Below are 25,319 nucleotides of genomic sequence, written 5' to 3' on the forward strand. Positions count from 1 at the left end.
ATGTGTTCTTTCTTGCAGGCCACATATGTTTACATGAAGGCATCATACCTCAGTATGTTTGGAGAGGGAGAAGACAGGCCTTTTGGGGAGGACGAGGTTGAGCTATTTAGGTAAGTCCTGCTGTCACTTTGAACCAAATCAACAGCTTATTTGTGGTAGATTTAATTTTTTACCCATCACCATTTCTATTATTATTGCAAAATATAGAGAGTTTATAGGGTTTCTCTAACTGAGTCTCTTTTCATTTTGTTTTGATTTGAAATATTTGTGCAGTTATATAATGCAAACATGTCTTGGTTTTTATACATCAGTTCATTGTGGAATTAGTGTGTTTCTAAGATACCCTCGATGATGTCATATAAGGAATCTGTAGCAGAGTGATACGCCCAAGAACGCACAACTTGATCAAGTGATATAAACTGGTGACAAACACTGGTTTCCCATTTCCCTGGCCAATAAATTAGCCACTATACCCTACTTCTTTGAGCATGAAAACACTTTATCTTCAGTGTATGTGCCCATTGACAAAAGACAGGTATACCCCATGCCATTGTAGTGACATAAACATTACTGAACCATAAATCAAGATATCCACTTAATAATAGTGTGTGTCGTCACTCAATATTGTGATGGGTCAGAAATGTGAGCCAGACAACTTTGTGAAGGTTTTTCAAAATATGCCATTTTATTGAACTCAAAAAGAGTTTGATAAACCCCTCACTATCTCTACTATGAAGATTTCCCTACCTGAACTAAAGGAAATGCTCTTAACAAAAGGATTCTGTCCCTCCCACTTGTACATACAACAATTCAATAAGGTAACATATGGCAGTTCAGATACAGCAACATTAACAGTTATATTCAAGATCAAGTAAATATTTCTCCCTGTAACCTGGGTGAGTCTCCTTCCCCAGATTCAATCAGGGTTTCAACTGACAATTCAAAAGAATAAGGAAATCTCATCCGGCTCCAAATTTCCAATATAGTTCCAATAAGTCTCTCCACTGAATTTAACCAACAGTTCAAAATGTGCAACAATTCTTTGTTCTCGCCACTTGAAGCAGAGAGGTCGACACAACTTGTCTTCAAGAAATAAGCAAGTTTCCACAGTTCATCAAGAACAACAAACTTCCATTAGAATGATTCCAACATACTTGCATCAGCAATGTTGGTTGATCAGGATGTTTCTACAATGGTTTCCAATGTGCTTTTGTAGACTTGCCACTTCTTCTTCAACAAATTTAACCACATCACAGTACTTACACAACTTTTTCCTGGTCCACTCACCTGCCAGGCCTACACTACAAGGTTCCTTATCCTGGTGTACTCGCCTGTCAGGACTAGCAAAACTACTACTACTTCTACAGATACTCCTGTGGCTTAGTTTTGTCTTCATACAGCTTAAACAGTCTTATAATTTGATTCACAACATCTTGGACTACTTCTTCGGGGGAAACATGAGGGACGTTTGTGCTGTTTAGTACACAGTTTTGATTGCCACAAGCAATGCAGATTATGCTCCTCTCCCCCACAACACCTTTTCTCAGGGCAGCTTTCCTGCCACTCTTTTTTTCTGCCTCTTGCATCAACCAAGTGCTGGCAATGGCTTTCTCTCACTTCTGCTCCTCTTTGCCTTAGGCAATACCTATTTAGTCTTTGCAAACAACATATCTCTTAACTGTACCTTCTTGGCTTTGGCAATGGTTGTCTGTTTCTAGCAATATTGTCATCTTGTCCTCTTGGCTTCGGCAATGGTTGTTGGATTCTGACAATATTGCCCCCGGGCCCTCTTGACTTTGATAATGGTGGTTTGCTTTTACCAATATTGCTTCCTTGCTCTCTTGTCTCTGCCACTGGTTGTTCTGACTTTTATGTTTGCAATGATATTCTTCTGGTCTATTTTCCAAGTTCATATACTGCCACCTTCCGTTTGGTATTCACTTTTATGCACAATAGGTATCTTTTGCTTTATATCAGTTTGACATACTTCATACTTATACTTCTGCCACTTTCCATTCATTTGGTAGTCGCAAGACCCATTTTGGGCCAGCGGGTGGTTACGGAGCGCTCCAGAGTCACAACACATAAGTGAACTCACCGGGTTTGCTGTGCGCGTCCGCTCGCTTCTCTGCCTTCAGGTTCCTGGCTTCTCCTGCTCGGGACGGCATGGAGAACAGCCTTACTGAGTTTTCCCAGGCCCGCGCTGAGTAAGACAGGAGCGTTCTGTGCTCCAAATGCTCTCTGGTGCTCGCCTACCACCACAGCCTGGCTGGTTGGGGGTGGGGGTGTCTTAGCTTCACGCTTCCCGGCGCACTACCTCCACAACCATGATCTTCAGGGGGGGAGTTTGTAAAATAAGCGCAGCCCGCTGCACAACCTCTGCAACCACGATCTTCAGGGAGAAAGCTTGAACAAATATCGCTTCTCACTGCACAATCTCTGCATCTCAGGTTTCTGATAGAAGAGACCTTCTCAGAACCGGCATCCATACTGGAAGCCACAGCGGTTCCAGCATCGCTATTCTACTTCAGCTGCAACTTCAATGTGGAGCCACCGCAACCACTCCACCTTCCACTGCTATCACTCTTCTCTATGGTCTATATTAGGCAAAATTTGCATGCAGTACCCTCTGGGACTACTACACACAACTATGACTACAGATGTAAGCAAAAGAAACCTTTGGTATAAGTCTGTACCACACAGTTTTTGGTAGCGAGCTGAGCAGCCAGGCTTATCTCAAGAGGGGATGTGAGCTTGTAAGGGTGTTACACAGAGGTCTACAATCACAAGTATTCAGAGAGACATTTATACTCAAGGTTTCTTGGTAAAACACTTCTTAATGTATTACAAAGTCAGTTAGAAAACACTTACTAAAAGGAGGCAATCAATATCACACAAAAATATACTACAGTACTTTACACTATTCGGTTCTGTGACATTTAAACTACTTTGAAGTAGGAGCAAAATGGCATTCAGAGCATTTGAAATGGGAGCAAAAAGGCATAAGATAATAAAACGAATATTACAGTTACTCTTAAACAGTGCAAATAGTTTGAGTTCACCAGAGGAGTTGATTCAATGCAATAAATAGGCCAAAGTCAACAGGCTAGAGTCTTGTATTGGTAAAAACAGTTCTGGTAGTTAAACGGAAAAGTCTTCGCCACGGTTCTCAGAAGTAGTTCATCGAAGAAAGATTCATACGTCGGGTGACAAGCTGACTAGGCCTGCAAGTTGCCAAAGTTACATGCACTTTCGCAGTGAGAGGTTGGGTTTTCACAGTACCTTATATTGAAGAAAAAGATGCAGCTGAAGACTTCTGTTCCTGGCAGTTCCTGCAGATCTCGCTGTTCCTGAGCCTCAGTCGTGGGGACAAGAGGGAGGACGTCGGGGGACTCCTGCACTGCACGGGGTCTGGTCACAAAACTGGCAAACTGGAAAATCTTCGATACCGGTAGCTGTCGTCAAGCCCACAAACTGGTGTCCTTCTCCCTGGTTATTTGGTTTTCTGCAGCACGTTGAGGAAAGTACAACCAGCTCTGAGAAGGGTGTCCAGGTGGCTTATGAGTTGATTGTTCCCACCAACTCAAAGGGAGAAGTTGTCCTTGAAGGGCTTCTCTGTCGAGATGAACTTGGTGATTTGGACCTGCAGCAGGGCTTCACCGGGCAAAGCAGCGGTTCAGGAGTTGCAGCAGCTGTCCTCTTCCAGCTTGTCTTTGGTTCTTTCGTTCCAGTGGTCGACTCTGCCTTCCAATCCAAGAGACTCGCCTTTTAAACAGTTTTCTCCCATTCATTCCAACCTAGCTGCCACTCACCCAGCAGGGTGGCTGTCCTTGCCAGACAGTCAGCCAGCCAATCACACCAGAGTGCATTTGGGTCTCCTAGGGGACTAAGCACGGGGAGTCTCGGGCACCTCCCCCACTTCCTGGCCACCCCAGACACTCAGGCGCCAGAGGCACTCTTCAGACCTGAAGCCCTCCAAAGCATAGGAACAAAAGGACCAAACCTGGATTGGTGCACAGAGACAAACTCTAGAAGGACCTTTCCAAAAAGAAATGGCGAAAAAAGAAGACCGGGACCTGTTTAAACACAGGGGGCTCAGACGCCACCTTGAAAAACATGGCTTCTGCGATTTTTAGCTACCGGTGTTCGCGGTCGGGAAAATCATGCTAGTTCGTTGTAAAACCAGTGCCACCAGCCATTTCGAGAGGAAAGGGTAACATTTGACTGCTACATGAGTTTCTAGACATAGGGGATACTAGGTAACCCCTCCCGCACTCTATTGTAAGATAGTGTGTGCTGGGTCTAGGAATTTGGAAAGACTAGTAATATCAATTTCACTTTACTTTCTCTGGGAAACAGTAGTTTTTCCCAGAGAAGGTATTTAAACCCTGGGACAGCCTAAAAGGCTTCCCTGTGTGACTGCACAGAGGGTGCTGTGTGACACATATGAAAAGATGATGCCATAACAAAAGAAACGAACACAGAAAACAAGCAGAATTAAAAAGTTCAAAGCCCCAAAGTTTAGCAAAAGAGCTGGAGGGCTCTAAGGTAGAAGGAATTAGCACATCTATAACAGTCTACACCTGTGGGGGCCATTTATGCCTTTCAGCTTCCATCAGGTGTGGATTATAAACCCTACTACCCTGCAACTGGTAATCCAGGGCCTCTGCATCCTTTTCTTTGTCCCAGTAGTTTTAGCATTATGGTACTTGAAGTCCCCAACATTCAAGTTGCTGCTTTTAAGGGGATAATTATTCACACCTGTATCTTTATTTTTTATTATCCGTATAAAAGGAGTTTCACAAAATTCTGCTGCATGATTTGGTGCTGTAGGGGAATTAGGATTTTAATATTCGCCTGCTGAACATGGGAGCTTTCCCCTCTACATTTGTGCTTAACTTTGGGAAGAAGATTCATAGTCCCAATACAGGATTGGTGAGAATAGGCTTTACCGTCATCAGGGTAAATAGTGTTGGGAAAGAATATCTACCTTTGACAGCGAGCCTTAAAATACCATGGCTGCCTTCACCTGGGAGGAGAAGGTCTTTAGGTAGGGTTTTTGCGAGGTCTCGGTAAAATTCATCAGAGTATGTGAAATGTCCTTTCTTTTAGATTCACATGCAATGCATAGTCTACAATGCGGTGGTTATTCCTGAGTATTGCAACTTGTTGACTTGACAAAGTTGAAGATAGGCATCGACAGGGCATTCCATTCCTCCTGCACTACATATATAGGCTACTGTGACAACATCCCATGTAATATGCTGGTTGATGGCACTGGGGGTTGCCCATGGGGTGAAGTGCATCAACATGGTCAGTCATGCAGTCTCCTGGAGGAAGTAAACGAAGGATGCTTCAACCTCCTCGGTACATCATCAGCCTTTAGAAAGTCACATGTCGGTTGAGCCTCAGTAAAATTAACACAGGGAAGCAAAAAACCTTGCCTGGGGTAGAGACCCCAAAACAAGAGGCACCTGGCTAGAGGCGAGGGGCTCAAGGGTTCTTTACAGGTATGCTATCTGTTTGCCTGTCCTGTGGGTCATCTGTCTGAGAGAGAATATTGGTAAACATTGAATGCATCAGAGCTCAGGGAATTTTGGGTTAATTATTTGAATCTTTGTTCTGAGTGAGTCAGTTGGGGGCTAAGCTTGTGAGAGGCAGGTGACTGGTGGTGTCTCCTGTTTGTATGTAACTTAAGGGCCCAAAATGGGCTTGCCAAGAACTTTAAAAATAAAGCCATTGTCATGGTCATAAAACTGCATCTTGAGTCTTCCATGAGAGTTGTACTTACTTTCTAACACTGGCAACAAGCTGGGCTTTCGTGGAGAACCCTGTAGTGTGGTATGCTTATGCTGTCATGGGCTTTGTCAAGGTTCTTTAATTTAATGCGTTACGGGGATCGTGTGAAAGACGATGTTGGTTGGACAGAGGTTGGAGATTGTGATACAATAAACTTTGGATGTACCTTAAAATGTATTCCTCCTCAGTATTTGGCCGTCGAGGGTCACTTCGGGGGATGACGTGGAGAACTGTGACCACACCCTGGTCCCCATGGCAGCAATAAAGGCAGCAGGTCCCATAGAAACAAAACTGTTTCATACATGATGATGTACATTTCTCAAAGTTCCTTCAGTCCATAAGATTTGAGTTGATATGCAAGCAAGTAATTCATAACTAGATACAATACAAGATACTTTTAACAGAACAATACATACAGTTCAAAGAAACAGTGAAATAAGTTATGCAACACTACTTTTTATTAGCAAACAATTCTGGGCAGGTCTTCCTGTTTATGAGCCCTGACACTTATTGGGACGTTTCGTCAGGTAACTGTTGATCTGCCTTCATCTGGACCTGGTAGGTGCTGACCCTAATTGGAAACACCAAAAGACTGAATTATTACGAGGTGTAAATGCTGGTTAAAACAAATTGTGAAGCTTGATTTGCACATATGCAAAACCGCTACCTAAGAGAAGGAAGGTTTTTGTTTAGTGCCCCATAGACACTGACCTTGTGACGCGTGGAGTTTCTTCACTCAGGGCTGTGCGTGCTGGTGCACAGAATGCTACCACCACTGTTAAGAGACTACATAATGAGAACCTGATGTGTAAGAGGAAGGAAGTGCCAGTAAGGGATATGTCCTAAAGGTCAGAGACAGTAGGATGTATTTAGTTCATATCTAATGACCTAGACTGCAGCCACCTGACTTGGCGGGCTGTCAGGAGGTTGTATTATTGTCTTCGACTTCTTACAAGGTTCGCAAACCAGAGTCATGTACTTTGTTCTTTTAGTTACCTGAGGGCAAACAGGGGGTGATAGGGGATTGGTGATAAGGAACTTACACCGTTGCATGAAATAATGGGGGTGCAACCACTGGGAAGGTGTCTCTTTACCTGTGTGGGTACCCCAGGGGGGGAGGAGGGGCTCTATACTGGAGCGGAATTAAAGGAGGCTCGATAGTCCGCTTCAATCGGTGGTACCGCAGCCATGTTGGGGAAAGGGGCTGGGGAGAGACAGACAGAAACAAAGCGCAACCTGGTATTAATTTAGAAGAGGCACAGGGCTAAAATCTCCTATGTCACGTATCGGCCCGTGTAGGCATACACAGGGTTCTCCTTACCTAATGTGGCCAGCTGGGTATAAGTTAGCAGCAATGCGATATTCCTCGCAGTGTCCATTCTTAACTGGGACGTGAGGCAGAGGTGCCCGTGAGCACTCTGTATATGAGCCGACGGAGTCCGCCGTAGTCATGGAGACTGACTCAGTGCGCATGTAGTGTGCCTGCGCAAGCTGTCGTGCAGAGGTACGACTGGGCCGTGGTCATGGTAACTGTGGGTCTCAGAGTGGAAGCTGGAGATAGGTGTGGTGCGTAGTCATGGTGATGTTGAAGCAGTGCGCCTGCGCATGTTGCGATCAGCAGGCATGCACAGCAGGAGCCCTCGAGAGCAATGAGCGGGGGCCTGGTTGGTAACAGCTCACAAACCACACGCGCCAGGAAGACCTGCCCAGAATTGTTTGCTAATGAGAAGTAACGTTGCATAACTTATTTCACTCTTTCTTTGTACTGTATGTATTGTTCTGTTAAAAGTATCTTGTATTGTATCTAGTTATAAATTACCTGCTTGCAGATCAGCTCAAACCTTATGGACTGAAAGAACTTTGAGAAATGTACATCACCATATATGAAACAATTTATAATATATGAAATTGTGCAGAAATACAAAAGGTTAAATACCATAGAGTTTGTTAATGTTTAGCACAAAAAAAGAATGATCAGTGTGAATGAAATTACTCTAAGAAATGATAGGATGGGGAGACCGATGTTCCATCACTTTGTAAATAAAACAAAATTATTTGAATCACAATTAAATGGTGATTGTATTGAATTATTACCTATGCTGCTGGTATATTTAACGACATTAATTGTAAAAAAGATAAAGAATTTGAATGCACATAACTGTGCTCCGAAACTTATCTACTGGGACACCCATACGTTATATAGTACTTAGACCCCAGGTCCTAGTTTGGGGGTTAACCTTCCAGTTAAATATGAACTGAACAAATTACCTGAAAAATGCAAGCACCATTCCTCGGACTTGATTATATTTGTTTCATTGTTATCCCTCGATGTTGTACCTTTAACCAGCAGGCTCCAGAAACCCTGTATGTTATTTTCCTGTACCATTTGGTTCAAGTGATCCCATTGTTTTTCTATATAGTCGGCCACTTTACTTTTACATAAGCTTTTATAACCCAATTTTAGAACATGGAATTCTCCCGCGCTGAGTGCCCCTTTCCTAGATTCTTCACATAATCTCCATTTGGAATGGATTGTGTCCTCCAACGTATTCCACATCTTTGACATTTAATGTCCACAGCTGTGTACTTTGGAAATTTTTCAGCAGAGGGCGTCCTGCGTCGATGCCGTTGGGTCGATGTCCCTCGAAGGCCTCCAATGAGGGCGACGTCACCGGATGTTATAAATAGGACGCACGGTGCCCGTAGCCTCAGTTCAGTTTTTTCCACAAACGTGTTTGCTTCGGAGACTCGACGTGCCTCGTGTATTCCTTGTGAATGTAACGCTCACCTGATTCCCGTAGAGGCGCCGGTCTTGACTGGGCGTATACCGTATCTTCAAAGGTGATGTGTAACACACGGCTGGCTCTTTGGGCTGGACCTCTGTGCACTGTATGTTTGACTCGAAGGGTAAGATGTCTTAGGTAAGTGAACGCCGTGCTCTCCATCTGCCTCGGGGCAGGGTGCTGTAACCAGTTTCTTCACTGGATAAGGGGAGCAGGCCTCTTGACTTCAGAGGACTGCTGTCCGTCGTTTACTGCACGAACGGTAAGTTTCGAGTAATTCTAATGTCTTTAAAGTCTTTGGTAATGATGTCTCTTGTTTTGCAGGGTTCCGGCGATGGTGGATGACGGGCTGAAGTGAGTTGAAGATGGAGCCCGTGTGATGAATAGAAGCGCCTGGAAGCACGTAAGTAAGCGCTTGGTGCCTGCTTCACGATGCGCTCTAACTGTCTTTTTATTTTGCAGGTACAAGTTCGGAGCGGCTGCAGGGTGCCGGAATACCCACTGGGTTAGATGTGGAAAGGAGTAATGGCACGTGAGTATTAAAGTTCCCCAATGTCTTTAAACGCACCTTGTTTTGTCTTTCAGATGCGGGATTCAGCGCCGATGGCCTCCGGAGCGTGCGAAGAGTTGGTAAGCTTTTGTCTTTCAGATGCCGGAATGCAGTGTGAAGACCTCCGGAGCGCACGAAGAGTAGGTAAGCCTTTGTCTTTCAGAATGCAGCGCGAGGCGTTGGTGACAGCCGATGGCCCAGGTAAGTGAAGAGCTGTCACTGAAGACCGTAATGCTAACCTGTTCTTTCTTGTCTTTATAGGTGTTGCTGAAGACTGGATTCAGGATGGTAAGCCTTTTTCCTTAGGCCCAGGATCAGATGCAGAAGACACGATGAGCGTTCTGCTGCAGAGGATGCAGAATAATGCAAAGCAAGATTCATCCATCGGGTGTGGTTTAAATAGCCACCTGTAGTGCTTAGGTGTCTCCTTCCACAGCCACGCCTAGGTAAGAAAAGAGTTCCTGCTTTCCAGAAGAGTTCCAGTGTTCTGAACCTAGGGAGTGGCTCCTGCCCCACCCAACAGGAAAAGTAGTTCCAAACAGAAGAGGATCAGAGGCTCAACTGGCAGGCAAGTAAGCAGCATGGTCTGCTGCAGGTAAGTCCACCCAAGCATTATGAGCCCGGCGCTTCCAGCGCTGGGACTGGGCATATTTATGAGCCTGGTGCCACTGGCGCCAGGACTGGGTCCAAAAGGTCCCAATTGGGACTGGTTGGCACTCGGAACCTGGGTTATGAATCTGCTTCCAAGGGAGTTGGGAAAACCCTGACCTTTTGGAAGCAGAGATCATGACAGTGAATATGTCTTCTTCTTCGACCCCTCCGACTCCACAGTCTGGCTTTAAGACTTGCCACGACTGCAAGTCTAAGATGTCGATTACGGACCCACATTGAATTTGTTTGTGGTGTCTGGGCGAGAGTCATGACACTGACTACTGTTCCAAATGCCAGTTGCTGACTGCTAAGGCCTTGCAGGAGCGTAAGGTGAAGTTACAGGTAGGTAGGGGTTCCAAACCCAGTAAGTCTTGTAAAGCTGCTAAGGGGATGTCCACCGATGATTTGAGGGGCAACTCTCCTCGTCGGAAGGAGTCCCGGGGATCTCGGCCCCAGAGTGGTTCCTGCCATTCGTCCCCCACATCTTGGCATTGCCGGAAGCAGCGTCACCAGTCGCCTTCCTCGTCCTACTCGGAGGATGGCGCTGCAAGGAAAGTGGCTTGTCCTACTAAGTCCTCGACTCCAGAGGAATGGGCAGCCTTCAGGGAGCAGATGCTGGTGATTTTTCAATCCCAGGGCACAGTTCTGTCCACGCCTATGGAAGAAGCTGGCAGGGAATGGTCTTGATCCATGGCTCGTCGCCTTCGGGCTCGGGTCCTCGGCGTGATACTCATCGGGAACCTTCGAGGTCCCGTTTGGACAAGGTTCAGGTTGATCACCAGAGACTTGCAGCTTCCAGGTCTCAGTCTTCGTCCCCGGCGAGACCGCAGAAATCTGGTAAAGGCTGGAGGTCGGCATCGACTCCGTCGGTGCTGTGTCCGTCAGATATGGATGTTGAAACTTTGCCTTCACACCAGCACTCGGCACCGTTGTGAACGCTGAAGCCGTCGCTGCCCTCGATGCCGAAGCCGGTAGCGCCCTCAACGCCTTTGGGGCTTTTTGGCCATAATTTGCTGATGGAGGTCCCTGGTACTGTGGATCCTCCAAGGAAGGCTACTTCCAAGTCTGTGAGGCCTGTTAAGGATTCCAGACCCTCTTATGTCCCAAGGTAGGAGTTTTTTCTCCCTCTGGATGATATCTATGAGGATGAGGAGAGGTAATATTTGGAATTTGACCCTGTTGAGCCGGATGTGGCTCCTGTCTTCTTCCGGGGACAGTGAGTTGGAAGAGTTATGTCAATCTCTTTGTGATGCCAGTGGCTTTGACACTTCTCCTGGGGCGGAGTTTGGCAGACTTGAGCCTGGGGCTCATGGTGAGTCATCCTATAGGAGACTGATGGCTGGGGTCACTGAGTATCTTGGTTGGTCTAGTCCTCCAGAAGCTTTTGTTCAGGATGACTTAACTGATATGTTGGATCAAGGTCCGTCCTCGGATCCGGTGTTACCTTTTCATTTGACGTTGCAGAAAAAGGTGGCGGCTGCTTGGCAGACACCGGAATCTCTTCCGGCGGTTAACAAGTCGTTAACTAAAAAATACCACCCTTCCAGTAGCGACCCCAGCTACCTTTCCTCTAACTCCACTCCTGAGAGTTTGGTGGTTCAGGTGGCTACAACCACCTCGAGGCAGGCGGCGTACCCTACCATCCCTCCTGATAGGGATGACAAATGCTTCGATGGTTGGGCACACAAGGTGTTTTCTGTGGGGAGTATGGCGCTGAAGTCGGCCAACTCCACTTGTGCCTTAGCAAGATTTTCACACACTGTGTGGGATTGTGTTTCTCTAGCGGCTGAGCATATTCCCGAAGGGGAAGAAAGGGATGGGTTCCTTGCTCTCGTACCATGTGTGAATCGTTTCACTCGGGATTGGACACGGTCGACAGTGTTAGCCGGTCCATGGCTGCGAGCACCGTTATACACAGATTTGCGTGGTTGCGGAAGTTGGGTTTTGCTTCGGATGTGCAAGTCCGTCTTTTGAACATGCACTTTGATGGCGCACATTTGTTTGGCAGCAAGGCTGACGAGAGCCTTGACAGGTTGCAGACCTCATAAGCTGCAGCTAAATCTTTAAGTGCAGCTGTGTGTCAACCTCCACCTTTTCGTCCTAAGGGACAGCAATGAAGGGGAGGTTCCTTTCTTTACTACTCCTCTTTTGGAAGGATGAGAGGAGCCGCCAGTCAAAGGGGTCAGCGTAAAAGTACCCGTGGTGGTTCGGGAAATAGGGGTGCCAAAGCCGTTCAGGCAGCTGCCTCTTTGCCTTCAGGCGCTGCCGCAGCCGCTCCACAGCAACCATGAGGCCATGTTCCATTGTTCGCTGGTTGGGGGCAGAGTGTCTCAGCATCTCGAAGAATGGCAAGCTATTACTTTGGATGCGTGGGGTTCTGGATTCAATAGCTCATGGCTACTGCCTTCACTTCCTAAACCGGCCTCACGACAATCCACCGGGGACTCTCTTTGAAGTTTCTGGATCCGCTCCTTGTGCAGGAAATATTGACCCTGCTGGAGAAAGGCACTATAGAACTGGTGCCTGTAGCAGAGAGGAACAAGGGATATGGTATTCCTCATATTTTTTGATTCCAAAGAAAGACGGGGGATTGAGACCCATCTTGGACTTGCGTTGGTTGAACAACCTTCTCAGGAAGGACAAGTTCAAGATGGTCACTCTTTCTCAGGTCCTCCAGGCCCTTCGTCTTCAGGATTGGTTTGTGTCTCTGGGCATACAGGATGCTTAATTTCATATGCCGATTTATCCAAAGCACAAAGTACCTGAGGTTTGCAGCTGGCAGCTTGCACTTTCAGTTTCGGGACCTGCCATTCGGATTGACCTCCGCCCGGGGCTCTTCACCAAGCTAATGGTGGTGGTGGCTGCGTATCTCAGGCGAGGGGGGATTCATGTCTACCCCTACCTGGACGACTGGCTGATCCATGCGTGATCTCCCGAGCAAGCAATGGATTATCTCATTCTCACCTGCCACTCCCTCCACAAGCTGGGCTTCTCCCTCAATTTCGTGGATATCGCATCTGACACCTTCCCAACAGCTCCAGTACATCAGGACTGTGTTGGACACGTTATTGGGGAAGTGCTCGCCTCCCAAGGTGAGGGCTCATCACATTGTGCAGATGGTGGACAAATTTCAACATGCCCAGCGTCTCCCGGCTTTCGAAATTCTTAAGGTTGCTCAGCCTCATGGCATCCTGCATTTTTCTGGTGCCAGAGGCCAGGCTGAGGATGAGATCCCTGCAATGGGTACTCACAATGCAGTGGTCACAATTGTCAGGCAAGATGTGGGATCCCATTCAGATTCCACTGTCGGTCTCACAGGATCTTCTATGGTGGCCCAACAAGGGGAACCTGATGAAGGGGGAGCCATTTTGGTAACCGAGGTGACAGTAGTGATGGACGCTTCCCACACTGGATGGGGAGCTCATGCTGACGATTTGACCGCCAGAGGTCGTTGCTCTCCATCGGAGTCCAAACTCCACATCAAGCTGTTAGAGCTGAGGGCCATCAAGCTGGCCCTGAAGGCTTCTCTGCCATCTGTGCGGGGGAAGAGTGTCCTGATCATGACGGACAACACAGTGTCCCTGCATTGCCTCACCAAAAAAGTGTGGGTAGAGTCACTCCCGTTGTGCAGAGAGGTGGTGCAGCTCTGGTTCTGCGCTATCCAGCAGGGAATAGCACTATCGGCAATTCATCTGGCCGGACAGGAGAATGCGGCGGCAGACGCTCTGAGCAGGCAGTACACTGTCTCTCATGAGTGGGAGTTGGCTCAGGAAGTCCTTCTGGAGATCTCTGCCCTTTGGGTAACCCCATAAGTGGATCTCTTCGTGACCAGTGCCAACTGGAAGTGCGAGAGATTCTGCTCAAGGGAATTTCCTCCGAAAGGAGCCTTGGGAGACGTTGTCGTGGATTGGTCATTTTCCTCTGGTCCCCGTCATTCCTCAAGTGTTAAGGAGGTTCGGATCCCACATGATCCTCATTGCTCCGGATTGGGCCAGGAGAGCGTGGTACCCATACCTTCTAGAAATGTCCATCTGCCCTCCATGCCGTCTTCCCTACCGAGAGGATCGTCTCTCGTGCAAGGGGGGGGTGGGGGGGGTCAGGGTTCTCCATCCAGAGGTAAAGACTCTCAACCTTCACACTTGGTATCTGAAAGGTTGAGATATAAGGATTGGGACCTCCCTGATGAGGTGATGGAGGTGTTGCTTTCAACCAGGTGGCCGGCAACCAAATCCCTGTACCGTTGCCATTGGCGTAAGTTTTGCCACTGGTGCAAAGCACAAGATGTAGATCCTTTTCAGTGTTCCATTCCCATGGTTCTGTCTTTCTTGCTTTCTTTAGCCCACAGGGGCCTTCAAGTAGGTACCATTAAAGGTTACCTGGTGGTGCTGTCTATCTTCAAGCGCTCGGCTGAAGATTGTTCTTATTTTAAGATTCCTTTGATTTCCCAATTTCTAAAAGGGCTCACTAATGTGTTCCCACCGTCCCCGTTACAGGTGCCGGTTTGGGATCTGAATTTGGTCTTGAAATTCCTGATGGGTGCTCCATTTGAACCTTTGCACTCTTGTCCTTTGAGACTGTTGTCTTTCAAGACGGTGTTCTTGGTTGCGGTTACATCCGCTCGCAGAGTGAGTGAATTGCAGGCACTTTTATCTAAGCCGCGCTTTACTGTGTTCCACAAGGATAGGGTTCTACTGAGGGTACATCCTTCCTTTCTACCTAAGGTAGTGTCCGAGTTTCATTTTAGCCTGAAAGTGGTACTTCCTTCTTTATATCCTCCTCCTTATCCTGGTAAGGAAGAGGAGCGACTCCATAGGTTGAACCCTAGGAGAGCTCTGAGCTTTTATATTTCTAGGATGTCCAGGGTCAGAGTGGACGATCAACTCTTTGTGGGGTATGCTGGACACCGATTGGGCCAGGCTGTTACCAAACAGACCTTGTTCAGGTGGATTATCCTCACCGTTACTGAATGTTACAGATTGGTGGACAAGGACCCTCCTGAAGGGTTGTGGGCCCATTCCACTAGGGGAGTGGCTACTTCCACAGCCCTGCAGCGGGGAGATCCTGTTAGGAATATTTGTGATGCAGCGACATGGGCTTCTATCCACACCTTTGTTAAATATTACTCACTGGATAAGCTCCATGGTCAAGATATGGCAAGGCTTTTCTTTATTCTGCCATCTCATTGGGTATTCTAAATTCTTTTCCCTCCTCCATTTTCTGGTACTGCTTTGGGAGTCTCTCAAAGATGTGGAATAGGTTGGAGGACACAATCCATTCGAAGAACAAGTTACTTACCAACGTTCTTGTTTCTGGTAACGTTCTTTCGACTGGATGTTCCTCCAACGTATTCGACATCGCCCTCCCAGCCTGCCCCTCTGGAGAATTTCCTATGCTATTGCAGCTTACGTTCCCTCAAGGCTATGTGCAGTCAAGCTGGCATTGTGTACGAGCAAGTCACACGTTATGGAGGAAAAAACATAAACTGAGGCTATGGGCGCCGTGCGTCCTATTTATAACATCCGGTGACGTCACCCTCGACGAAGGCCTTAGAGGGACATTGACCCGACGCCATCGACGCAGGACGCCCTCTGCTGAAAAATTTCCGAATGAACACAGCTGTGGACATTACATGTCTATGATTTGGAATACGTTGGAGGAACATCCAGTCGAAAGAACGTTACCAGTTGGTAAGTAACTTGTTCTTTGCATTCCTGCACTCTGAATCGAACCATGGTGCATCCATTCTCTTCTAGTTCGCATATTCACTACTTCAGTTTACCTTTGGTCAGGAGGCTTTGCTATTTCTTGCATTAAGAGTTACAAATTGTCAATTACTTTAAGGACTTCCGTATAAGGATTAAGAATAGCTGCTTTTGAGAGGCCAATGTCTGGTTCTAGAGATGTAGAAAACACACCCCTTTTGGAGAGAACAGTTAATAGAGTTATAGAGTCAGCCAAGGCAGTACAAATGGCAGAAATGTACTTGAAGTGACTGCTCTACAAGGGAGCAATGGCCCATCCAAAACATTTATGGTTGGAGCGAAAGAAATGCTCATGAGAGTGGACAGTGGATCCCCCTGGACTATTATCTCAGATGCAACCTATTCTATGGTACTGACCCGTGTGTCATCGCAGATCTTCTGCCACCTGATATAAATCCTGGGGTGTATGCTGAATTGAAGATTGAATTAATAGGAATATTCCAGGACACCATATCAGACAAAGGCAAAGCGTGCAGAGCATGAATATAGGTGGCCCAGATTGGATCATCCTTTTTGGGATGGGAAGAACAGAGGGTGCTCCACACTCACATCAAGGCGTGTGCAGCACATCCTGTATGCATCGGAAGTGACATTTGGACCCAAAAATAACTAGAGCTGTTTTCAGACGAGCTTGGAGAGTTGAAAGATTTTGACCATCACATCAAGCTCAAAGTTTAGCCAGTTCTGAACGGTATGAGGGTTAGGTTGAAACAGGAATTGGATGCCATGTTCTAACTCGTAACAGGGTATCATTAAGGAATTTCAGAGTTCAGAGTTGTTGGCGCCCATTGTATTAGTGGGATAGTCAAATGGTAAATTTAGAGTTTGCATAGATATGCTAGATCTTAATAGGAACATGTGGGTGGACAAACATCCATTACCCAATATAACAGAGATGTAAGCCAATTTAAGCATTGCTAGTGTATGACGTGTCCTCGGCGCAACACCAAGTTAAATTATCAAAGAAGTGCCAGCATATAGCATCATTTTTCACACCACTAAGAGTATTCAGATGTTGTTGTATGCCCTTTGGCTTGCCTTGGCGGCATCTGCTTCACAAATAATCTTGGACACCATTCCAGGAAGTGCTAAGTACAGTTGTCTTTCAAGATGACACTTTAGTATATGGGAACATGGTTGATGAGTATGATTGTACTCTCAGATGGGTGCTAGACTGCCTGAGAAAGGCATGCCCCACCATACAAAGAAGCAAACGTAAACTATTCAGAAACCAAGATGGAAATCTGAGGAGGAGAACCCCCATATGAAAATCCAAAGTGGATGGCGCTAGAGAGAAGTGGGGCAGAAATGGTTCCAGAAACCACCCTCAAATCCAAGCAAAATATATTGTGGCTCAAATTAAATGAGGCACCAAGGATTCACAATATGCTTGGTACAATACGTGGGATAGCCTGCTCAGTTGTTTCTGCACAAACCCCACAAAATGTTGAATTTCCTGCTGCTGTACTTTAGCATCACTGGTGGCTTCAGGCCCCTCATTGTAGGGTTTGCAAAAAGAGTAGGGGGTCTTTAGAATATTATACATGGAAATCAGTGATTGTCATTGGAAATGATGAGTGCCTAAACTCAAAATCAGCCTTGAGAAAGACAAAGAAGGTCGCAACACATGTCGGCTACAGATAGAATAGGCACATGGGCATTAACTGTATAATGTGTAGACTACTTGATATGATTTACATGTTGATATAATGTTAATAATCCTCTAATTGTGTTAATTGGATTAGCGTATTTTTTCAGGTTAACCCAAGTGTACATTGTTTATTATGGTATAGGTGTTGGGCAATACCTATGTCAACTGGATTTTTAGCTACTCACTCGTATTTTCTAGAGGAAGAAACTCAAACCTGAGCGCACACAAATCCTATTTTCCCTCATAATGTATCTATGTTACAGAACACCTTAGTTATATTTAACATATTAAGTGTGTGGCAAGATATTAATAAAAGCTATCAGACCAGTCATTTCTTAAAAGCATGGTTTGTTAGCGGGCGTGGCTGGGCAGACTGCTGATTAGATGCAGGACTGAGGAGCTCTGGTTACCCAAGTTCCAATCCTCACAAACCCCTGTTTTATGCTTACCCAACCCTCCACCAAATGACTGCCTGTGCTGGGGCCTAAGGGCACGACCTGTTCTTCACTCACTCGACAGCGCCAAGATGCCCTCGGGCGTACGTGTGCTTTATCAAGTCTCTATTACATAACATATCTTTGTACCTAAGCTAGCAGAGTCTGCAGAACTGCTCTGTAAGGCTATGGGCGAATTGCTGTATAATAGACAATGGCCCGTCGGCACAAGTAACAATACTCGCACTGGAAAAATGTGCACAGGCCCCTAGAAGGGCTATCTTTCCTATACGTTTGACACAGAGGGTGTGTGATCCTCACACTCCCTGTACTGTGGTCCAATACTGGAGTATCTGCTTGGCCCTGTAAAGTATAGAGCACCAACATGAAAGATGATGGCCACGTCCTGTGACCACTGTCAAGCCTGATTCAACTAGTGCCCTGGAATGGGTCTGATACTTCCACTGGTTGGGCCTCACAGGAGCAGAGAGGATTGGCTTGGTTGGATCAGCAGAAGACTGCAGTGCATGCTGTGTAGGACTTTTTGCATCCATCATGCCTCCATTCATTCATGCTACAGAACATGGCAAACAGTCATCTGCAGTGCCACAGGGATCTGTAGCAGCACTCCCTCTTAGCGGCTATGCACGCTTGACTTCTTTACCCTACACTAGTGAATTACTATGGGGGCTACTGCCAAGCCAGGCCAGCTGATTGTGTAATGTGGGTACTACCTTTGTCTTTTAAAGTGCAAACCTAGCTCAAAAACAGTGGAGCACTGTTTAGGTGTGGGTAGCCAGAGTTTGAGCTGGCATCTTTTAACAATAGCTCAGTACTGAGAGTTGCGGTCTGTGCCTCCATTGGAAATAGTCTCACGTTTAGTTGAAAAAGCCTTGTTTTGAGAGATTGTAGGGGCATTCCGAGTTGATACCGAGATCGACTTCCAGAAGGAGAGTGCGTGACAAGAGACCGAATATTTGCGAGGCCTCTCTCTGTGGATGAGTTGTGATTTGAGCCGGATGAACAATTTCATTTGCCACCAGATATATGGCAATTAGCCACCAGGTACGCTGGTGCGCTACTCGTGACTGCTTTGTAGGTGATGCATGCAGTTTTGAAGAGTATCCTGACATGAATATGAAGCCAATGTAGCACATGTAGGATGGGGGTGATTTGGCCAAATTTCCACGCACCCATAATAAGACATGCTGCAACATGGTGGACTGCTTTTAGAGGAGTCAAGTGAGTGCTGGGAGCCCTAACGGGAGGGAATTAACCCCATCAATGTGTGAGACCACAAGAGCCTGCACTAAGTCTGGAAATCCTGCAGAGGGATGAAGGGATGGATTCTGCTAAGGATGGAGATTTAGAGCCAGGACAGGCTGCTGTCAATGGGGGAGCCTAAGGGTTTAGAATGAATGTGAGCGCTGCAGATCAAATCCTCCTTGGCGCATATCATCGAACTACTGTTGAACAAGTTGTTGTTTAGCTGGGGGCAATGAGGAGGAATTCAATCTTGGATGGGTTAGGTTTGAGATAGGCAGTCAACATCCAGTACTGGATGATGGCTAAGTAACCGCAGAGATGACTGACGTCCTGTGGGCCTTTTACTCTCATGTACAACTGAGTATCATCTGCATATTGGTGGATGACTATATCGGGATCCATGAGGAGTGGGCCCAAATGCTCTATATCAAGTTTAAAAAGGATTGTTGAAGGGATGGAGATTTGGGGGACTCTGCAGGAGACTGGGAGTTGGTTAGAATGCTATATGTTCATATGGCCTGGTGTTTTCCCGCGATGTAGTAGGTAAACAAATTCAGGCTGTACCAGAGAATCCCATTGTGCCGGCTATGATGGTAGGAGGACATGGGTGCAGTTTTAGGGGGGGGGGAGTGTGTTTGTCCCCCCAACCTTCATGGCACACCATGTTGTGGCAGGAGCCCCATTCCTTTAGATGTCATCCCCCCAACATTTTCAGCAAAGTTACTCCACCGGAGGAGGATGCAGTGGTCGACGGTTTGTTTGTTTGTTTGTTTGTTTATTTATAGCGTGCGCCAGACCGGGGAGGTATCCGGGCGCGTGTTCAAGAATACTTTAAGCTTACATGTTGCAGTTACATACAGTTACACATTCCAAGTAATTACAAGATACATTGATAGCAAGGGGGTGGCAGTATTCATGGTTATATACAGTTGCACACAGTTACACATTCCAGGTTACATGATGCATTGACAGCAAAAGGATGGCAATATGCATGGTTGTATGCACAGGTGTTTGTACACAGAGGTGTATACACAGTATACGTTGACAGTTAAAAGAGCATGTCCGTGTGCGTTTAGATGCAGGTTAACAGGTGGGTCAGGCATGAGTAGTCCTAGTGTCGGTCAGTTATGGGTAATTTTCTTTGAGCCATTTAATGCAGTTGAGTCTGAAGTGTGGATAGGAGTGGTCCGATTTTAAGGAGGATGGGAGGGAGTTCCACAGCTGTGCCGCTTTGACAGGGAAGCTGTTGCCTCCGGCTGTGCTCAATTTAAATGGGGGTACAACTAGCTGGTTGGTATATGCTTCTTGGGTGGGTCTATTGGAAGTTCTTTTTTTGAATCTTTCTGTTAGGTATTTGGAGGCTGAGCCATTGATACTTTTGAACGTTAGTGATACTGTTTTAAGTTTAATTTTGTCAGCTGTAGAGAGCCAGTTAGATTGCCTTCTGATGTCTGTCCGATATATGCTCTCTTCTTGGGATTCCTAGTGCGGCTCTAAGGGCATTGTTCTGCAAAGTTTGGATTTTTTGCAGCGTGTGTTTATTAGACCCTAAGTATATAGTGCGTTGCAATAGTCCAATTTGGATAATACCAGAGCTCTTGATAGGATGTGGCAGCTGGTGGTGGATAAGTAAGGTTTGGCTGCTCTAATCAGCTTACAGGTGTATGCAGTGCTAGAGGCCATCGCACTCACCTGTTTTGTTAGGGAGAGGCAGGAGTCGAGGTAAAAACCTAGTGTTTTTACCTCTTTTGCTACTTTGATGGTGTTGCCATCTATAACAAATGCTGAATAGTCATTGTTCAGTTTTTTGATGTTTTGTGTGTTCCCCAGTATGATGAGTTCCGTTTTGTCATCATTCAGGCATAGACCGTGACGGGCCATCCATGCCTGGATGATGCGGTATATCCTGTTCACCAAGGCCACATCCTGTTTGTAGTCCTCCAAAGTGGGATGAGAATCTGAGTGTCATCTGCATAGTTTGTGTAGGTGACACCCAGAAGGTCCAGATCGTCAAACAGGGGCTTCGTGAAGATGTTATACATGGTCGGAGAGACACAGGATCCCTGGGGAACGCCACATGTGATGGGTACTGGGTCAGCTGCTGCAGAGGTAGAGAAAACCCTCATGGTTCTGCCACTTAAGAACGACTTGATCCATGCAATGGCATGTGTGGAGAAATGGACTGAAGATTCCAGGTGGGTACAGAGCACATTGTGGTCCACCAGGTCAAATGCAGCTGAGAGATCCAACAGGAGGAGTAGGGCAGCTTTTCCAAGATCTCTCAGCTCATCGACCTGGGTTTTGAGATCGTTGAGCGCAGTTTCGGTGCCATCTTGAGGCCTGAAAACTGATTTTCTGGTACCTAATAGTTGATGCAGCTCCAGGTATTTTTGGATCTGTAGATAAGCCACACTGTCTAATATTTTGAGCAGGAATGGTACTGTAATGATTGGCCTGTAGTTGGTTGGGATGGAGGGGTCCAGAGTTTGATTTTTAAGGAGGGGAAGGACCCATGATTGTTTGAGGTTGTCTGGTATCGTGCCTGATGTAAAGGAAGCATTGATAAGTTTGGAAATAAATGGGGATAAGCCTCTGGCCGCGTCTTTTATCAGTTGTGCTGGGCATAGGTCATCTCGACAGTTGGTTGGTTTGAGCGAAAGTATTATTTTTTCAATCTCTAAAGTGGTTACTTTGTTGAAGTAAAATTCATGTTCTGGTTTGGTAGAGGTAGGTGGTTTACCATTTTGGTTTATTGAGGGAGGAATATTTTGTTTCTTATTCTCAATTTTGGTTTGGAGTGTGGTGATTTTGTCGTTTAGAGCTTTTTGGATGTTAGAGCACCACGTTTTAGTTTTGTCACAGTTGTCCGGAATAGGGATGGGGTTTTCCAGTTCCTTTAGTATAATGAATAGCTCTTTGGTTCCCGATTTAGCCTGTAGTATTCTATTGTTAAAGTTCTCTTTTTTCGCTTTCCTTATTTCATTTTTGTAAATCTTAAAGGCATTGATGAGAGCTGCTTTATTAGTCTCCGATGGAGTTAGTCACCAGGCGGATTCACATTTGCGTTTTTCAATCCTTAGGGATTTGAGATGAGGGGTGAACCAATTGTTTAAGTGTTCTCTGGGCTTACTTTTTCTCATTTTCAAAGGGGAGATAGTGTCCAAGGCTTTGGCCATGGTTGAGTTGAATTCGTTTACTAGGGCTGATGGATTTAGTGAGTCAGGTAGGGAGTTTAGGGTTGGGAGGATAAGTGGCAGTAGTTTGTCCATGGTTATGTTTTTTTTATTTCTGGTTGGCAAAGGGGGAGCCAGTATATTTTCCTTAGGTTGGGTAGTGTTTTCATTTATGAGGAAGGTTATTAGTGCATGATCTGTCCAGATTTGTGGGCAGACATCGGTAATTGTTACATTACAGTTGTGGTTGGCTACCCCGTCGAGTGTTCGACCTTTTTCGTGGGTAGGTTGGAGTATTCTTTGGGTAAATCCAAGTTCTGTAATGGCATTGTTGATATTAATCGCTTGCAAGTCTTTGTGGTCGTTGAAGCCTAAGTTCATGTCTCCCAGAAGGATGGCTTGCGATGAGTTTTTTAGATTATTTGAGAGGATCATAGAGATGTCTTCCTCAAAGGTTCCAATGGGACCTGGTGGTCTATAGATGAGGTGTATATTGATGGATTGAGAGGATGATGTTAAGAGTTTAGCAGTTAGGGATTCGCAGGATTTGGTATTTGCAGGCATTTCTATTTTTATGGTGAGATTATTTTTAGCGATGATGGCCAAGCCGCCTCCTCGAGAATTGTTTCTATCTTCTCTGAGAATGTTGTAGTTAAGGGGCAGGGCAAGCATCAGAGTGGGTCCTGCTGATTGGTGCAGCCAAGTTTCTGTTATGGCTAGGAGGTCATAGTCATTTGTTTGGATGAGCTCGGCAATTTCGGTGGCATGTGCTATTAGTGACCTGTCATTAATAAGGGCACCTTTCAGGGGTGTGTTTGGTTTAGGTGTCGCGGGAGTGGCGCAACTTTTCTTTTTGGTAGGTTTATCGTTTGATTTCTGGTGATTGTTAGTGGGGATGTTAATGTGGGAGTCTCTTTTGGTGGGGCAGGTGTTTAGTTTGGGGGCATTACCTTGGGGGTCTCTTCTATTGCTAGGTTTGGTGACTAGTCTGGCTAGAGGTTTATAGATTTTAGGTAATCTTGACCGTAGCTTTGCGTTCCTGCTTGAGGTGTCGCATGGGGTGTTCGTTAGAGGGTGGTGGAGGATAGGTGATTTTATAGGCTGTGGGTTGGTGTCTGGGGGGATGGTGGCCTGGCGCTCATCAGAATTCGATGTCACAGTAGACATAGATTGTGGTGGGTGGTTTTCTGTTGTCATTGTGGACCAGAGGGTGGTTAGAAGGATGAGGTTGAAGATCATTCTATCCTAGGGATAGTTGTCTGTATCTGGTGGGGGGGCGCATCCCAGGGAACAAGGAGTCATGGGTTGCTCTTCTCCATAATTTGGAGGGCACCATCCACCACCTGGATGGTGGCTATCGTAATGCTACACATGGGGCTGAATCCCAACTGATAGTCATTCGGGAGGTGTAGTTGTTCGATCCTAATGAGTAATTGTGTAGCGACTACTTTTGGAAAGAATTTGCCAGTAAACGTAATGGGCCAGTAGTTAACCAGGTCATCTGGGTCTAGGTTCAGTTTTTTCAAAAGAGGCCGTATGAGACTTGTCTTGAGGGTGTCCAGAAATTAGCCTTCTGTGAAGGAGGAAATAATGATGCTGAGGAGTGTGTTGAGCACCGGGTCAATCAGTTGTTTAATGATGGAAGCTGGGATGATATCGTCAGAGTAGGAAGTAGGTTTTAGGGAGTCAATTTTTTTTTTTAGGAGGTGTGAGGGTTAGAGAAGAGAGAGTTTGGTCCAGAGGGCAGAGTGCATACTAGGGTGCTCGGAGGAATAATGCTGAGTGTGGTTCATTCAATAATTTGTCTGATTCTTTTTCTATTTTTCAATAAAAAAGTTGTGTTGCATATTTCCTGATTTTCTGGCAGTGCTTAATTTGTGGGGGTGTTTGCCAGGGCTCAGCCCTGGCACTTATTTATTAGCCCCGGCACTTATTGTCTCACATCACTTTAATTATGAAATGATGATAGTCAATGCATCCATCAACCAAAATGAGCAGGTGCAAGCTGTAGTGTAACCCCAAATATGTTGACACTGTGGGAAGCAGCTAAGGGTGGTGGAAGCACTGGTGCCCACCCGTAGTGTCAGAGGAGTGATAGAAAGTATTTGTGCCATGGTTTGGTACAATGCTTTACTACTTCAAAGAGGGCTTTTCTCCTGTTAGAGGCTGCTGCTATGGTGGTGGAGTAGTAAAGGTTCCTTCTAGCTAATTGGCACAGAAGGTTTTGAATGATCGGCGCTGAGTGAAGCAGCATTTAGCTTGAACTTTGTGGGTTGTGTTCGAGTTGTCGATCAACAGTGGGGTGGTGGTATGGTCAGAACAGTCAAGCGGGATAGGGTCTGTGAAGGTGATGACAGGGAAGGATGTAAAGACTAAGGGCCTCGCCACGGGTTGGGCGGTGTCCCGGCAGTAAATCTGCTGGTATACCACCTAATGCAATTACTGGTACCTCCACTTGGTTCGGCGGTATTACTGCCGGTTTACAAGTGGCAGTGGTGGTGTAAGCCCTCATTTTTTCTGGGTCCATTGGACTCAATGGGGCATTTTCGCTGCAATTACTGGAGCAGTAATTCCACTGCGGTAATTGCGCCAAAATGGGCAGAAAGTTGGCTGATTTACCTCCAGCTCAGAGCTGGAGGTGCATCCCCAACTTTCTGCCCAACTCATAGTTGGGTGGTGCGGTAATGTGGCAGTAACAGTATTACAGCCACATTTTTAGCGCAATGCCCAACTAGTAATGAGGCTCTTAAGTCTAGGTTGTTGCCTCTGTGGTTTGTGGAAGAGCATAATTTGCTTAAGGTCCATGGATGCGGTCAGTGCAAAAAGCGTGCTTCGATTGTGATTGTCGGCGTGAGACTCAGGAATTTTTAAATCTCTGAAAAATACATTATTAGTGTGTGCTAATTTGGCAGAGGAGAGTAAGTTGGAGATGTCCACAATGAAAGATTCACTCCTGTGAGGTGGTCTTTAGATGAGGTGGAAGGTGATGGATTCCTTGTGAGATGAAGTGAAAATTCAGGAGAGTGATTCGAACAAGCTTGTTATGGGAGCGGGGCTGAGGGAGCATGGCCAGTTGCTTCTGTGGATGATCGCCACTTCGCCTCCTGTCCTTCCTGGCTGGTTGGAATGTTGGCTGCAGTAGCCTGGGGGTAGGAGGAGGACAAAAACATGGGGGGTGGATGCAGTACAACATTTTTCAGTGATGCAGAGGGAATCGTGGTTGTTCTACAAGATGAAGTCGGCGATCGCT

At 46.2% G+C, this 25,319-nt stretch overlaps 1 protein-coding gene across 2 annotated transcripts in view; it reads left to right on the plus strand.

Moving 5' to 3' along the window:
* TTC39A (tetratricopeptide repeat domain 39A) overlaps window positions 1-25,319 on the plus strand; it is a 1,012,086-nt gene that overhangs the window by 761,137 nt on the left and 225,630 nt on the right. For both annotated transcript variants that reach the window (XM_069642215.1, XM_069642216.1), the window contains exon 13: window positions 19-110. In XM_069642215.1, coding sequence (XP_069498316.1) covers window positions 19-110 — 92 coding nt within the window. The remainder of the gene's footprint in view (window positions 1-18; window positions 111-25,319) is intronic.

Source organism: Ambystoma mexicanum, chromosome 1q (assembly GCF_040938575.1).
Source record: "Ambystoma mexicanum isolate Mex_15411 chromosome 1q, UKY_AmexF1_1, whole genome shotgun sequence".
Classification (NCBI taxonomy): Eukaryota; Metazoa; Chordata; class Amphibia; order Caudata; family Ambystomatidae; genus Ambystoma; species Ambystoma mexicanum.